Source organism: Nuphar pumila, chromosome 12, assembly GCF_984573655.1.
Source record: "Nuphar pumila chromosome 12, dmNupPumi1.hap1.1, whole genome shotgun sequence".
Taxonomy (NCBI): domain Eukaryota; kingdom Viridiplantae; phylum Streptophyta; class Magnoliopsida; order Nymphaeales; family Nymphaeaceae; genus Nuphar; species Nuphar pumila.
Window position 1 is genome coordinate 5431590 of NC_143260.1, and position 17699 is coordinate 5449288.

General features: G+C 37.5%; 1 protein-coding gene across 1 annotated transcript in view; it reads right to left on the reverse strand.

Annotated features, from left to right (window-relative positions):
• Window positions 1–14364, reverse strand: part of LOC149819766 (putative LRR receptor-like serine/threonine-protein kinase At1g07650) — a 28743-nt gene extending 14379 nt beyond the window's left edge. The window contains exons 1-3 of the mRNA XM_089983392.1: window positions 14206–14364; window positions 9433–9607; window positions 9277–9348 (exon numbers count right to left, since the gene is read on the reverse strand). Coding sequence (XP_089839518.1) covers window positions 9277–9348; window positions 9433–9607; window positions 14206–14341 — 383 coding nt within the window. The 5' untranslated portion in view covers window positions 14342–14364. The remainder of the gene's footprint in view (window positions 1–9276; window positions 9349–9432; window positions 9608–14205) is intronic.
• Between the last annotated feature and the right edge of the window lie 3335 nt (window positions 14365–17699).

The window sequence follows — 17699 nt, forward strand, 5'->3', positions numbered from 1 at the left end:
CAGCCTCCCTCCACCGCACCAAACGAGCGGCAGAGGGAGAGAGACAGAGAGTGAAGGGGGAGCGAGAGAGAGAGAGAGAAGGACTTACCGGCGACGGCGGCGGCGGCAATCAGCGGCGAGGTAAGCCCCTCCCCCATCTTCTTCTTCGTTCTTCTTTTCCGTCAAAGCAAAGGGGGCCGGCAGCCATTGCTGCCGGCGAGTTGCAGAAAAAAAAAAATAGAAACAGAGAGTGGGTGGGAGAGAGAGAGGGGATCGGCCAGCCGACCGACGCCGGTGGCCGATCTCCCTGCATTGGGGGCGGCCGGCACCGGCCGCCGGCCGATGCCCCCAGGTATTCGGGGGGAGGGTCGGCCGGTGGCCGCCCCTCCCTGTAACCGAAAAGGGGGCTCTGCCCTTTCGGTTTTTTTTAAGAGGGAGGACTGGTTCGGTCCGGGCATCCAGACCGAACCGGGTCGGTCTGGGGGCGACCCAGACCGAGCACACCGGTCTGGGTCGCGCCCAGACCGAGCCCTTCTTTTAAAAAAAAAAAATTTTGTTTGGGGTGAACCGGTTCGGGTCGAACCGGTTCAGACCCAAACCGGTTTGATAGACCGGTTCGGGTCGAACCGGTTCAGACCCGAACCAGTGGGGTGAACCGGTTCGGGTCAAACCGGTTCAGACCCAAACCGGTTCGAGGGACCGGTTCTGGTCGAACCGGTTCAGACCGAACCAGTGGGGTGAACCGGTTCGGGTCGAACCGGTTCAGACCCAATCCAGTTGGGTGATCCGGTTCATACCCAAATCTGTTGGGTGAACCGGTTCGGGTCAAACCGGTTCAGACCCAATCAGACTTTCTGGATCTAGTCAGCAATTTTGGATCCAGTTATGAGAAGGATCTGAATCCAAACAGACAGGGTTTGGATCCAGATCAGGATTGGATCAGAAAATAGTTTCGAAGTGGCCCGAAATCCGAAATGTACTAAGGGATCCATTTGGATCCGTGAGATCCATTTCAGTAAAATGGACATATCTTCGCACTCCAAACTCGAAATCGAGTGAGGTTTGGTGCGTTGGATTCGTAATGAAGAGGGGAATCCAATAGTCTATGAAATTCAGTCAAACCAGAAATGTAGAAACCGTGGTTTCTTTAATAAGATTCGGGAAGGGTATTTTGGTAATTTTAGTAAAAAGTTTGTGAACTGATTAAAGTATATTACCTTAATGACCAGATCCTAGTGTTAGAGCTTCGTGATGCTCGATTTCGGAGAGAGCACAGAGTCAACACTTGAGGTAAGGGATATTATAAGTAATTTTAGATATAAATAAACATTTTACGTTGGTTGTGATTATACGTTGTTATTGATTAGCATGATAGTTTTGAGAGACCATGACATGCATAAATTCCATGCTTGACATTTAGAGTTGAGTTATATACATGTTGAGGTGATATGCAAGTTAGTTTTGATATGTCATGCATGATGAAAAGAAATTTGAATTGTGATTGCATGTTTATATGATTGTCAAATATCATGCTTTGTGATGAGACCATGTTTAGTTTAGAGTCCCATTTAATCTATTCACGTGTGAATAGATACTTTGAGATCAGCATGCATGACCCCTTAAATCCCGGAAGTGACGACCTGTGGCAAGGGTTACCTGGTTCGCGGCCAGAGTGCAGCCACCATGGAGAGTGGGCCGCCGGTGATTTAACGATGTAGAGACACTACATCATTGCATGCTAAGTGAGAGAGGTGTGAGTCCTAATGTCACCATGAGATAAAGAATGAGATTGTTATGATTAGTCATGACACCACTCGTAGGAGAACGAGTGAACTTTGAATGTGAGAATATTGTTCAATGTGTGAACTTAGTTATGACTTAGGATTTCAGTCACACTGGTTTGGGACTCTAGAGGATCATGGATGGTTGATAACCATCATGTTTAGGATGTAGCATGAACCATGCCGAGATTGAGAGCTTGACCTCCCGGCTAGCTACCGGTGGGGTCCCCGTGGTGGTTCACTGCAGTGCCTGGTGGTTTGGGGACCACTGGAAGTGTGTGGTTCATTGTCTAGCCAACATGTAGAATTTGAGTGTTCTACAGGGTTGCTACGCCCATAGATGGCTATTACCGGTATAGCCAGCCTAGTGATAGTTGTGTGAAAGAGAGTATTTGAGAATGATAATGGGGGAAATTAAAATATACAAACATGTGTGGTGTATCGAGAATTAAAATAAGACTAGGGGCTTAGAGCCCACTATAGTTGTAAATTGTTGTTTATTTACTTATAATTATTTCTTACTGGGTTGTAGACTCACCCCCATTTTTGTTTAATTACAACTGTAGGTTCCAGGCATTAGCTCATTCACTCGTGAGCCACTTCTTCTTCTTCAGCAGAGCATTGGTATCTTTTACTTTCCTTGTCATTGAATAAAATGTATTTGCTTTATTTTATTATGAATGATGAACAATTGTAAGGAAAAAGTTGATTTATGAGAATGAAATAAAAAGTTTTTTTTTTAGCCATGTTTTCACTGTGTAAGCTTTGCACTCTTCCCTCTGGGAAGTAAAACCAACCGAACTCGGACTCCTGAGGTCCCAGATCGGGGTGTTACACACACACACTTATGAGTTCATGATCCATGTGAACAAAGAATCATAAGCAAACATGAAAACCTAATAATTAGAAAGATAATGATATTTCTTATCATATCAAGAAAACATGATGAAAGCCATATAAAAAATCTTTCACGAGATCATAATAGAATTGCATTGGCACTGGTTGGACAGTTTGGAGCTTCAGATTGTAAAAACTGCAGTTTTAGTTTGATAACTTTCAAATAATTGGACCTATTCTTTCTTTAATTGGTTGTTTGGAGAATCAGTGTGGGGTTCAAAGTTGTTCGAGCCTCAAAGATGGTGTAACACCCTGATCTGGGACCTCAGGAGTCCGAGTTCGGTTGATATTACTTCCCATAGAGAAGAGTTCAAAGTTTATACAAAGAAAACGTGGCTAAAAAAAATTCTTTTTATTCCCATAATAAACTTTTTCTTTACAATGTTCACCATTCATAGCAAAAGAAAAGAAATTACATAATGCTCTATTGTAGAATGAGAAGTTGCTCATGTCCTGATTGGTCTAATGCTTCAAACATACAGTTGTAATTTAAACATGGGGGGTGAGTCTACGACCCAGTAATGAATAATTATAAGCAAATAAACTATTAACTTACAACTGTAGTGGGCTCTAAGCCCCTAGTCTTAGTTTAGTTTTCGACACACCACACAAGTTTGTATGTTTTAATTTCCCCCATTAACTTTCTCAAACGCTCTCTCACACAATTATCACTAAGTCGGTTATACCGGTCATAGCTGTCTATGGGCATAATAATCTCGTAAAACACCTCAATTCTACCGGTTGGCCAGACAATGAACCATACACTCTCAGTGGTCCCCGGACCACCAAGCACTGTAGTGAACCACCATGGGTACCTCATCGGTAGCTAGCCGGGAGGTCAAGCTCTCAATCTCGGTATGGTTCATGCTACATCCTAACTATAATGGTTATCAATCATCTCTGGTCCTCTAGAGTTCCAACCCTGTGTGAGTAAAACCCTAAGTCATAACTAAGTTCAACCTATTGAACCATATTCTCAAACTCGTCATACACTCGTTCTCTCACGAGTGATGTTGTGAACTTTTCACAACGAATCTCATTCTTAAATCTCATGATGACTTTAGGACTCACACATCTCTTACTAAGCACGTAAAGATGTAGGGTCTCTATATCGTTAAATCACCGGCAGCCTACTCTCCGTGGTGGCTGCACTCTAACCGCGAACCAGGTAGCCTTTGCCACAGGTCGCCACTTCCGGGATTTAAGGGGTTATGCATGCTGATCTCAACACATTTATTCATACAACATGAATAGATTATATGGGACTCCAATCTAACATACTCTCATCACAATGCATGATATTAATAAACATTTAGACATGCAATCACAAATACAATCTCTTTCGATCATTCAGGACACGCCTCAACTAACATGGATATCACAACCACATGTATAAAATCAACTCATAATGTCAAGCATGGTAAATTTTATGCATGTCATGGTATCACTCGAAAGTTATCATGTTACTCATATTAATACACAAAATCACAATAACATGCAACAAAAAATGTTTATTCACTTCTAAAATTACTTATAATTGTGCCAGTCCAACAACTCTATTGCTAGTCAAGTCTGGACAGGAGTTGACTAGCAACCGTCATTCTAGTTCAAACTGAACTAGATGACATAAAGACAAAAAATAAAAATAAAGAAAAAAAATTACAGAAAAAAAAAGAAATGACAAATATATTTATATATATATATAATAATATACTATTATATATATATACAGTTTTACATTTTAATACTCCTCAAACTTACGGTACAATGAGCGAAAGTTTGTCTAAGAGAAAGTGAAATCGAGGAGCAGCGAGAGGCTTTGTAAATAAGTCTGCTAACTGATATTCTGAAGTGACATATGACAGATCAATTATCCCGTGTAGATATTCCTCTCTGACGTAGTGACAATCCATTTCGATGTGTTTGGTGCGTTCGTGGAATGTTCTGTTACTGGCAATGTAGATCGCACTTTTGTTGTCACAACACATTTGTGAAGCCTTTGTTACTTCAACTCCCATGTCAGCAAGCAGTTGTCGAAGCCAAACTACTTTCATGGTTGTGGTTGCCATGACTCTGTATTCAACTTCGGTGGATGAGAGAGATACCTTCTGCTGCTTTTTACACCTCCACGAGATCAATGATTCCCCTAAAAAAACACAAAAACCAATGGTTGAGTGTTTGTTATTGGGATCACCTCCCCAATCAGCATCAGTATATGCAATTAAATCAAGAGAAGAGGAGGAAGATAAGAAAAGTCTTCGTGAAAGAGAGGACTGGATGTATCTGATAATACGCATGACTGCTCCTATATGAACAGAAGTAAGAGCATGTTGAAATTGACTTGCGGTTTAAACAACATGTGCTATATCTGGTCTCGTAATGGATAGATAGGAAAGTGCCCCGACAAGCTGTCTGCAAGGAGTAGGGTCTGCAAGAAATTCTCCATCATCAATCTTCATTTTAACATTAACAACTTCTGGAGTGTCGACTTTCTTATCATCAGTAATACCAGACCTGAAAACAATATCAAAAGCAAATTTAGTCTGAGATAATAAATATCCTCCCAAATCAGTCATTTCAAAATGAGATTTAAGAAGTGTTTTGATTGTTTCAACTCCCTGTTTATCGCTTCCGGTGATGATCATATCATCCACATAGAGAAGAAGCACAATGATCCCTGTATCAGAATTCTTAATAAACAAAGCAGTGTTAGTTAAACAAAATTGAAAACCAATATCAATCATAACACGACTAAACCTATCATATCAAGCTTTTGGTGCTTGTTTAAGTCCATAAAGAGCTTTTTCTAAGCGAAGGACTTTACCCTTAGGAATACTTAGACCAGGAGGGGGTTCTATGTATAATTCTTCAACTAGCTTTCCATTTAAAAAAACATTTTTGACATTCATTTGAAAAATAGACCATTTTTTGATAGAAGTTAAGGCAATTAAGGTTCAGACAGTTGTCATACGAGCCACCGGAGCAAAGGTTTCTTCATAATCAATCCCATATTCTTAAGCATAACCTTTGGCTACTAAACGGACTTTATATCTTTTAAGAGTACCATCACTCTTGGTTTTAATTTTATAAACTCATCGACATCCTATATTTTTTTTTCTTGGAGGAAGATCTTGAATATTCCATGTAGAAGCCTTTTCAAGTGCATCTAATTCAGCTTTCATGGCTTCTATCCATTTGATATCATTTTTTGCTTGAAAATATGTGGATGGTTCTTCATATGAGTGAATTAATGCAATAACTGCCCTATATGTGGGTGAGAAAGACTCGTATGATACAAACTTTTTTGGAGGCCTCAAGACTCGGGATGATTGTCTAGTTGGAATGTTAGAATATTTTTCAAGTGCACATGGAGGATTAGACTCTTGTCGCCTAGAATATTGAATACTAGTATCTCTATAAACTTCATTTTCAACATTAAGATTAATAATTCTTTGATCATCATCAAAGTTACAGTCAAGGTCATATTCATTAGATGTTGATGTTAGAACTAGCAAAAAGGGGTACTCAGTGACGTCTTTTAATTTTCTAAAATCAAAGAAGCTCTCCTTTTCAAGAAAGGAAACATTTCTAGACACATATAGTCTATTATTTTTTAAGTCAAAACATCTATAACCTTTCTGTTTTTCAACATATCCTAAAAAGGCAAAGGGAATCGCACGAGGGGAAGGTTTATCATTTTTGTCAGTAAATATGAAACATTTGCACCCAAATATTCTTAGTTTAGAGTAGTCTGGAGAAATCTTCATAAGTTGGAATGATATTTTATAACGAAGAAGATGACATCCTATTAATGAGATAGGTGACAGTTAAGGCAGCTTCTGCCCAAGAGTCTTTTGGGACTTGATTTGCTATTAATAAAGTACTAGTGGTTTCTATAATATGGCGATGTTTTTGTTCTACCAGTCCATTTTGTTGAGGTGTATAAGGACAAGATCTTTGATGTGTGATGCCATGCAATTTAAGATAATTTTGAAAATCTGTGGATAAAAACTCTCCCCCTGAATCTGTGCGAAAAATAGTAATATCATTTTGAAACTTGTTTTTAACTATATTATGAAAAGTTTGAAAGTATGAAGACTTATATTTGAGAAAGTAAATCCACGTATATCAGGAGAAATACAACAACAACAACAACAACAACTACGCCTTCATCCCAAAACAATTGGGGTCAGCGATATGAACCAAAAAAGAAATTCATTTTGGGTCTTCCACATGAATCCTTTTCCTCCAATCATTTCTATCCAACGCCATGTCCTCGGTGAGGTTCAAAGCATTCATATCCTTTCCTATCATCTCCATCCAAGTCTTCCTAGGCCTACCCCGACCTCTTTTAACTAATATATTTTCCCATTTCTCCAACCTTCTAACTGGAGCATCATTAGGCCTTCGCCGAATATGTCCAAACCACCGTAAACGATTCTCTCGCATCTTATTTTCAATGGGTGCAACACCTACCTTCTTACGTATCTCTTCGTTCCGAATCTTATCTTTTATTGTATTTCCACACATCCATCTAAGCATCCGCATCTCAGCTACACTCATTTTTTGAATATGATGTCTCTTGGCAGCCCAACATTCCGTACCATAAAGTAAAGCGGGTCTAATAGTCGTCCTATAAAACTTTCCCTTCAACCGCAATGGCATTCTACGATCGCACAGCACTCCAGTAGCACTTTTCCATTTCATCCACCCAACCTTTATCCTATGATTTACATCTCCATCAATTTCTCCATACTTTTGAATGATGGATCCCAAATATTTGAAATAATCATTCACCGGTATATCTTGCTCACCAAGCTTCACTACACTCCCATCACTACTTCGTTGCTTACTAAACCGACATTCCATATATTCAGTCTTACTCTTACTCAACTTAAAACCTCTAGCTTCCAATGTCTGTCTCCATAATTCTAACTTAGCATTAACCCCAGCTCTAGACTCATCAATCAAAACAATATCATCAGCAAACAACATACACCACGGTACATTTTCTTGAATTGATCTCGTAAGCTCATCCATCACTATCGCAAATAGGAAAGGGCTTAAAGCAGATCCTTGATGTAACCCAACCGTTATCGGAAAATTGGTTGTCACCCCTCCACAAGTGCGGACATTGGTTACTACTCCTTCATACATATCTTTAATTATACTAATGTACTTGAGAGAAACACCTTTCTTCATCATTGTCCACCAGAGAACGTCCCTAGGTACTCTATCGTATGCCTTCTCTAAATCAATAAAAACCATATGCAAATCTTTGTTCCTCTCTCTATATCTTTCAATAAGTTGTCTAAGAAGATGTATAGCTTCCATAGTTGATCTTCCAGGCATAAAACCAAATTGATTCTCCGATATCATGACAACCTTCCTCAACCTAGACTCAATCACCCTCTCCTAAAATTTCATAGTATGACTCATGAGTTTTATACCACGATAGTTTGTGCAATCTTGTATATCACCCTTATTCTTATATAAAGGCACCAAAGTACTCTTCCTCCACTCATTAGGCATCTTATTTGTTCGCCAAATCAAGTTAAAAAGATTTGTCAACCATTCTAAACCTTTCTCTCCCAAGCATTTCCAAGCCTCGATAGGTATATCAGGAGAAATCATCGACAAAAATAACATAGTAAACAAATCCTCCTTTAGAAATTACTGGTGCAGGACCCCAAAAATCCGAGTGTATTAATTCAAGTGGTCTTTAAGAGAAAAATGTTCTGAATAGAAATGATAATCTTTTCATTTTGCCGAGAATACAATCTTTACAATCAAATGATTCAGAGTTACAAAATTTTCCTAGATTTGGAAAATGTTGGATTTTGGCTATATGTGGGTGACCAAGTCTCTTATGCTACAATTCCAACTCTATTTTTTTAATATTATAACAAAAAGCTTTCTTAAAATCCATTTAACAGAGTTCTCCTTCTCTATGGCCTTCCCCAATCAGCTTGTCTGACTAGCGATCCTGTACCCAACAACCATGAGAAGAAAATGAAATATTACACCTATAATAAAAAATTTGAGATACAGATAAAAGATTTAAATTTAATTTGGGAACATGTTTAATTTCTGGAATAAAAAATTTCTTTGTTTTATAAATTTTTTCAAAATTTTCTATTTCTTCTATTTCAAGAGAAGTCCCATCAGCAGTAAAGACCTTTGACACACTTGTTTTATTTTTAACACATTTGGATAGACTTTGATTATTTGAGGTCATATGAAAAGATGCACCAGAGTCAAGGAGCCAAGAATCTTTTCACTTTTCTTTTTAGAAACCCAAGCAGAAAAGATCCCATTCAATACAAATAAGTAAACAACAAAGATTATGGATCACAAATAAGTCATCAACATTGAGTTTAACTATAGACTAATCATATTCCAAACGACCTGCATTCCATAAGTAAAGTTCATTCACGTCCACAGCTGGGCATATCTAGTAACAGAACCCTTCAATTTCGATTGCTGTTTCTTGGAAAGTAGATTTCAAAACAGAAGCAGCTTAACATGAAATCAGAATAGATTACCAACCGAAAATGGTTCTCACTAACAGCCATTTTCATAGATAATCACAACAAAATCAGATCAATAATCTACTTACATTATCCGGAGGAAGGTCAGATTAGCGAACTCCTCAGGCAGGACACCAGAAAGGTTTTGGGCCTTCAGCATACTGCAGTTGAGAGGGTGTAAAGATGAGGGTTAACAATCAACAAATGTTGCATTCTGAAAACTAAGCTGTTTTCAAAATCCGTACATGCTCACGACGTGGCAGATAGTTCCATTTTTGTATGAACAGTCGCAAGTGACACTATTAACCTGATCCTGCCCTTCATCAGTTTTATTCCACCCTCCCTTTCCGGAGCAAGGATTTATACTGAAATTCCAGTTTGTTCCTCCAAGCTTCCATGAAATTTGTTTAAGAGCATCAACTATTTAAAACATGGAAAAGAAGCAGTTAGTATCAATACACCAGTCGGCTCACGAGTCAAGTGTTTTATCCAAGATACGTTATAAAAGCAATTTATTGCACCCACTAAAATTTCCAAACACAAACTAGAGAACAAAACATCGATGATAAAGAACTTCCATGGATTTGAGATACAGGAGGCAGTATGCACCCATGGAAGCTACTGGTAGTTTAAAATACAGGAAGAAAAAAGAAAAAGGTTGAAACTTATTTTTCTCATTAGAAAAGGCAGTTAGTGGTGGTCTAAAATTTCATGAGAATGAGGATACATGATAGATACAGGGCGCTATATAGTGATCGGTTGCTCACGGAAGAGGGCCTCCAAGTTTCGTGCGGGTTCTTGCCCTTTCCAACAAAACGTGTCATTCGGAATGACATTTTCATCAATTTTCTCTTTCCAAGTTTTTACAAGCAGTCTGCTTGCTGAAATTAGCAACCACTATACAGAAAGTTCGACTAATTTCCAATGTTTGGCTAATTTGGAGTCAACTTCGAACCAGTTATCCCCCAAGAAATGTATGAAGTAAATACGATATTGGCTGATCCTGTAATTTGACGACATTACCGTTTTTTTTTTATTCGCAATAGAGAAGGGTACGATCACTTGGACATACCCAAAGGAAGTTTTCCAAAGAATAGAGAACTTTTAAATGAATCTTGGAAAAGAAATGAAAATTTTGTAAACTTTTGGCAAACAGTTTGCGTAAAATACCCGCAAAGAGTTTATGGCTTCTGCCAAGAAATTGCCGGACCCATTTTTAATGATTTCGGAACGTGCGGAAAACAATAGAGTTTCCACAGAGGGAATCGTACCACTTCGTTCTTCATAAAAACAGAGAAGGCATCACCACCGAAGAAAACAACCAAAATTCGTAGAAAACAAAAAAAAAATGCAGAATCCATTATTCCGAATAATCTTTTGAAAACCGGGTAGAATCCATTGTTTTCTCGATTCAAGCCTCAAGGAAGAAAAAAGTCGGAGGATTAAACACGCAATTTCCAAAGCTAAAAAAATAAAAACAGTAAATCAATTGATATCATGAAAGAATCACCGGATTCGTGCCAAGAACGGACGAACCACCATTTTCAATTTGCAATGAATTTTTATTTTAAAAAAATGAGCAAAAATGACACGTTTTCTTATAGATTTTGAATGCGGTACAAAATCACAAATATTTTTATTTTTAAGACCTTTTTAACCTTTGCACCAATAACTTTCCATGGGAATTTATTTCATATGAGAATTTCTTATTTATTCACTGAAAACACCTTTAAGAACTATCTTTGCAGAGGCAGTCATGTCTCTACCAATGTTTAATCTCCAAATCGGTCTCCCATGGATTCTTTGGTGGCACGGGTATGCCGATTCTGCAGCTATTAGAGGAGCTACAACTTGCAGTGGAGAATGACAAATACTTCAGTTGGCTATAATAAAAAAATTTACAAAATTTATTTTTAAAACCTTGCAGATACTTGAATTATCTTGTATAAATAATTTATGAAATTCACATAAAATAAGTCCGATAAAACTTTCTTTTAAACTCTCAAAACTTCAAACATCGCAAATACCAAAGTTACTTTGCATAAAAAAAATCTTAAATTCGCATAAAAAATTAGCAATTTTTGTTTTAACTCGAACAAACAAATTTCTCAAATACATGAGTACTTCGCATAAAAAATATAATAACATTTGTATAAAAATTCTTTGAAATTTCTTTCAAACGCGAACCTCCAAACTGCGCAAATACGCATGAAAATTTTAGAAATACGCATAAAAAATTTAAAAATATGCATAAAAAACTGTAAAATAATTTTTTAAATGGTGACTGTCGGTGATGGTAGTAGCTAAGGTGTTTTCAATGGAGACAGAAATTTTATATATAAAAAAAATCACCAGTAAGTGTGAAGGTTAAAAATGTCATAAAAATAACAGTATTAGTTTTTTTTGTTTTTTTTGCCGTTTTAGATTTTCACAAGACGGAGGGACAAGCATGTCAATGCCAATGGGGGCCTCCCCTCCACTTGTCTGGCAGGAGCAGTTAGTTCACGCCACCTTGTCTTGAGATGTTGCAAGTTAGAATCCCAATATATAGTCGTATAACTTGTACAGGTCTGCCTAACCCAGCTTTCTCTGTCGAAAAAAAAAAAGAAGAGAGGAGCATGCTCTCGCAAAAGGCAGGCCAGAGTCCGAACTGCGTTGCCTCAAGAGAAGCCGGTGGGTCTTTTTTTTTTTCCTTTTTTGGCATAGAGAACGCCGGTGGGTGAAGCCACCCCGAGTCTCCGACCCACCCTGAAGGTCGTCATATATTACATAACCCACAATCCCCTCAAGGCCTCAACCGTAGCCGTAAGTATCTTGATAATAAAATAAGCTCTAATGCTTATTTTAGTAAATGACCTCCAAGATACACGCCCGTAACCTAATCCTTATTACCATTCTTGCCTACTGAGACTTTGTGACCTGGCTGGAGCACATCCAAAAAATCAAGCCAACCTTTACTAGTGTACTGTGTACAGACTTTTGGCTTTGACTCGCGCGTATTTTGAAAAGAGTAGCCGTACGGTGACAACGGTAATCTATAAATCAAGCCCAACTATTTTTACAAAGAAAGAAGCAAGACTCAAAGTGACTTGCAACGTCCCAACACAAAGTGACGTGCAGGGAGCTCTTCCTTTCGCCTTCCATGGTCGTGATTGGCAGATTGTCTGTGAAAGACGCAGCAAAGAATCGAAAAAGTTACCCTCCACGTCGACCGCGGTAATTTGGTCCAAAGTTATGCTGGGCAAGCTATACAAAATAGGATGAGGCCTGAACAATTCTGATGATGCAAGTCTGATGATGCACTTTAGTGTAGAGATTTTTAGCATACGCTCGGGGGCAGGGGTCCTAGCCTCGGAGCATAGTGACAAACGTTAAAAACGAAAAAATCTTCTCGCTTGAATTTGAAATTTTTTCATAAATCTCCTGTTTTTTGGGGGCAAAATCTTGGCAATAAAAATAAATTAAAAATATTTTTATAAAAAGATATTTATAAAAATCATTTAAAATTAAAACACACATGGGTTTTCACGATAAATAGCTGTTTAAAACATAAATATCACATTTAAATAATAGTATTTACGTTTTTCATAAACCTCATGATATTTTGAAAATCTTGCAAGAAATTACCGTTTAAAACTTTCAGGCAAATTTTCACGATATTATCGCAAGATTTTCGTAAATCTCGCTATATCTGTCACTATGCCTCGGAGTTTAGCTGCCGGCACGACCACAGCAGGTATGGCAGGCTGAGCAGGTGCGATCCCGACCATGCCGGGTGAGGTTTTCTGGGGCTATAGATTCAAAAAAAAAAAAATAGTGTAGAGATTTAGGCGGCGGAAAATTTAGATCGACGGATTTCTATGGGAAGAATGTTAGTTATTAGTGCTTTTGATCACTACGGAGTACCCTTCTTTTCTATATTTGTTTTATAACCTGACATGGTCAGAAGAAAATGATGACTATTCTTAACTACTGCTCGTTTCGATCGCAAAAATTGACCAAAAAATCCGTCTATTCCAAGAACTCTCTTCTGATTGATCTCAATAAATTATTTCGTCCAAAACAAAAAACAGTTAGCTTTACGCAATTTCGCAACAGTAGCGTAAGCGAACGTGGTTCTTAACGAAGAAACAAGCGATAATTTGCCAGAATATATCAAAGTAACTACATAATCTCCAAATAATTAGTATTTACTCACTCATTCAACGAAAGATTAAGGAAGAATACCTAATCTGGGCAAGATATCGCTCTGAAACTAAAAAAGAAAAAGGGACCAATAATTTTTAACACTGCGACCTGTCTTAAATGATCTTCAAAAGATGAAAAATCACTAATTTCTTGAATTCCAGGTAAAACGTGAAAAAGATGGCGAACTCGCGCTATATAATCCGAAAATGTTAACAAAAATATTAAAAGCAAGAGACATAAAATCGTGCAATTTAATCTCTCTCTATTTTCTATAACTCTCAAAATAAAAAAGTATAAGACGAACAAGATAACGAACAAAAAAGTCAGGATATCCCTGCAAAACTTTCCAGCATACAGAAAACTCTAGAAATTGTCACTAAAGTTTAACTTCCAATTTAACCGAAAAATCTTCAGAAGATGAAAAGCTCATTCATTCTCAAACTGAAGGCGACTAAAAACCAGAGTGATGATCCAATAGAAGCTATCACTTTAAATTCACAAAAAACTAGCAAAAAACGTATTCTGGCCTAACCATCCATTTTACTGCATACTCTTCAAAAAATAAACTTTCGCACATTTTCCCCATTTCAAGCTAAACAATAACAGCAAAACGAGAAACTAAAACAAGATTTCGTTTTAAAACTCACAAAAAGGATCGAAAGCCAGTAATTTCCCAGCTTAACCATCAATTCGACTACCTAATCTTCAAGAAACAAAATGCTCGCGCATTTCCACGATTCGAGCTAATAAAAACGGCCAAAACAGCGAAATAAAGAGAGTCGAGCTCTAAAATCAACAAGAAAAAAACAAAAAACGCTTCGAATCCTAACCTTCTCCCTTCGGGAGCTCGGCAGCATCCGACCGTAAGACTCCTCCAGAATTCGTAGCAAGGCAGAGGAGCAGAAGAAGAAGAAGAGTAGGAGGAAGAGTGCGGAAAGATCCCGCAATCCGAATCTCCATTCCCATCTGTAGCTCTCTGCGTTCGGAAAGAGAGAAGATGCTCCCCTTCTCTACCTGGCTCTTTTATATGGCGGACAAATGTTGGGATATTTTTACAAATATATTAATCTTTTTTTGTTACAATTTTATTTTTTAAATTCCACAGAGGTCATAGCGGGGGACAGGGCACCATGGAATTCCTTATTTGTCCCCATCACTTTGTAGAATGACAAATGAATCCCTATTTTCTTGGATCCGAATTCGGACTTTGCAGAATGACAAAAAAACGCTTCCCCAAATGTGTTATTTTCATTTCTTATCACTTCTTATGTTGTACATATTACAAATATTATAATTTCTTTATAACAAGCTTGCATGTTGGTTTTATATTTGTGATCATGACATTTTTTTTATTTGCTTCTGCCTGCGCTTCTTATTGCTTTTTATGTGTTTCCTTTTTAATGTGCTTCTGTAATCACTTCACAATTGTATTTTGCTTCCCACTTCGGCCTAAATCAGTCTACTGGAATTGAATGGGCTCCTCACCAATTCAATTGGAAATCAGCCTGAACCGGCTTTCTTGTTGTTATAATTAGATCATTTGTTTTCTTATGTCATTTTTAATTATTAAACACGTATTTTAGAATTTGATTGAACTTCCAAGTCGTTATTTACTTTGTTTTTGTGTTTTTCCAAATAATTTTTTTTGTGGATCTTTTTATTTTTTGGATGTTTTATTATTTTTAAAATTTAAAAAGTTAATTATTTAAATAGACCGATTCAAAATTATTCAATTGTATCGAATTCATGCTGCTTTTTGTTCATCTTTAAAAACAATTTGGCTCAGAAACCGATTCTGAAAACGTTGCTATTTCTCAAGGACAAAACCCCTTTTGAATTTTCTGCAATGGAAAACATTTAAGGAAAATGCCAGATTTTTTTTTTTATTTAAAGGCAAGCAGGGGTTAGGCAGACTCCTACCAGTGATACAACTAATACCATTGGATTTTGAACCTGCAACATCCCAACACAAGGTGACGTGCACTAGCTACTCCTACCAGACAAGACTTCACAAAATGCTTAAGAAAATATATACAAAATTAACATTTTTTTTACAAAAATTAAAAAAGGCGTTGATATTGTGATAAAATTATGATAGTTTATAAAATAGGTGATATTTTGAACATATCATGCCTTTATGGAGATTTTTCAAAATCCGTTATATTTTTTATTGGCAAATTCGTAATATTTCAAATTCCCATGTTTATGACTATGCATTTTTTTTTATAATGAAGTTCTCCGCCCAAGTGGGTACCACAAGAACGGGCCATCCAGGTACGATCCCCTGACTCGATCAAAACCAGCGAGGGAAAAATGATGATGCATCTTAATTTTTTAGGTTTCTAAATTGCGGGGTCCAGCGGGGCTGGTCCGGGTCCAAACATGGAAATCGCTAACTTTGGGACCTTCTCTGAGGCATAGTGACAAATATCGTGAGAAATTGCCTGAAAGTTTAAAACGATAATTTCTTGCGAGATTTTTAAATTATCGTGAGATTTATGAAAAAACATAAATACTACAATTTAAACGTGATATTTATGTTTTAAACAGCTATTTATCGTATGTTTTTATTTTTAAACGATCTTTATAATTTTTTCTTATAAAAAAACAAATTTTATTTTTTATTGTAGAGATTTTGCAGAAAAATGGGAGATTTATGAAAAAATTTCAAATTCTCGCGAGTTTTTGAAAAACTAAAATTTGCCGTTTTTAACGTTTGTCTCTATGGTCTGAGGGCCCTAAAAGTTTGGGGATTTCAATCCCTTGTTTTGAGTACATGGGTTTTGTGTGCGCCCACAGAAAATCCATGGTTAACGCTGAAGATGAGATCAATTAAACGTTAAGACATGCATGGCCTAGTCAAATTTAATGTAGGCTTAGTCAACTCCTTTATTTTTTTAGTGTCATTAGGTCAGAACCCAGCTTCAACATGGCTGGAGCTACTGCCAGATCATGAAGTGCAGCTTAATTCTTTACTATTTTTTTAAAGTATTCTATAAGCAAACTTGACTGGTTTAAGTGTATTCTCAGCTTGGTTCGATCCAGGTTGACTAAAAATTAGTTGCAATTCAGTTTTATTATGCCCCCCCAGCTCATCCAAACCTAGTTGACCAAAGTTGTATTTACTATTTTTTTAAAGTATTCTATAAGCAAACTTGACTGGTTTAAGTGTATTCTCAGCTTGGTTCGATCCAGGTTGACTAAAAATGAGTTGCAATTCAGTTTTATTATGCCCCCCTAGCTCATCCAAACCTAGTTGACCAAAGTTGTATTTGCTATTTTGCTCTCCTGTTAGTCAAGTTGGAGGCAATGTTGTTAGTATCGTTGCTGAATCAATCTGAATCGGCCGATTCGTGCTGTATAGCCCGCAAAAAAACTATACGAAACTGACCTGAACTGGAACGGTCAAAATAGTTTTTTATATTTTTGAGTAAAGCAAACTATGGATCAGGTATGGATCGACTATCTGTCTCAACAAAGTTGCATCCAAACCTGTCCAAATATCGAGAATCGAGCTCAGGTTATCTTCGGTCGAGAAAATGAAATATCAAATCCAACCATAGAATTTAAAGGGTATTTCGGCTCCGTTCTGAATCTACACTCAGATCTTGCAGCAATTATCCAAATTAAAAAGTTATTATATTCGAATTGGATATTCAACTATATCCAATCCGTTAGCAGCATGCTGTCAATGAGTCAAGTTTGTCTCGGCTACTCTATCCGACTTGAACCCAGATATCCCAATATGGGCATCAATCTTGTTTGGTTTTTTCACATGTGAAGAGTTTGGTTTTTTATTTTGTTTCAAATTCTATCAGACGTATTATTACCACATATATTTCGTGAGGATTGAGCCCTACCATGTTGGATCAGTTTCAGTTTTGGGTTTGGATTTAACAAGATCCAGCCCATATACAATCCCTTTGCACCCTTACCATTAGCCAGGTACGTCTATTGGACCACTAACCAATGTAATCGTGCCGCTTGGTCCAGGTCAACCACAACCCTGCAACCAGAATGACCTATTGGGTTTCCCCTATATCCATATTAGATTTAGCAAGGTTTTATCTGACCAAGGCAACAACTAAAGTGGCTGCAAGGTGCGATGAATCACAGTCCAAATATGTGAGGCTCATGAACTAGCCATTTTTTGGTCCCCAGAGAATCCAAACATGCAACTTGGAATTAAAAGCCAATTTCCATGGATGCGACCCAAGTTTTCCACAAACTGCAAGAAAGATACAAGCGAATTCCATGGTAAGACTTAAGAATGCCATTTCCTAGTCTTTTTAGGGCCATTTGTGTGCAGTGGAAATCAGGGGGT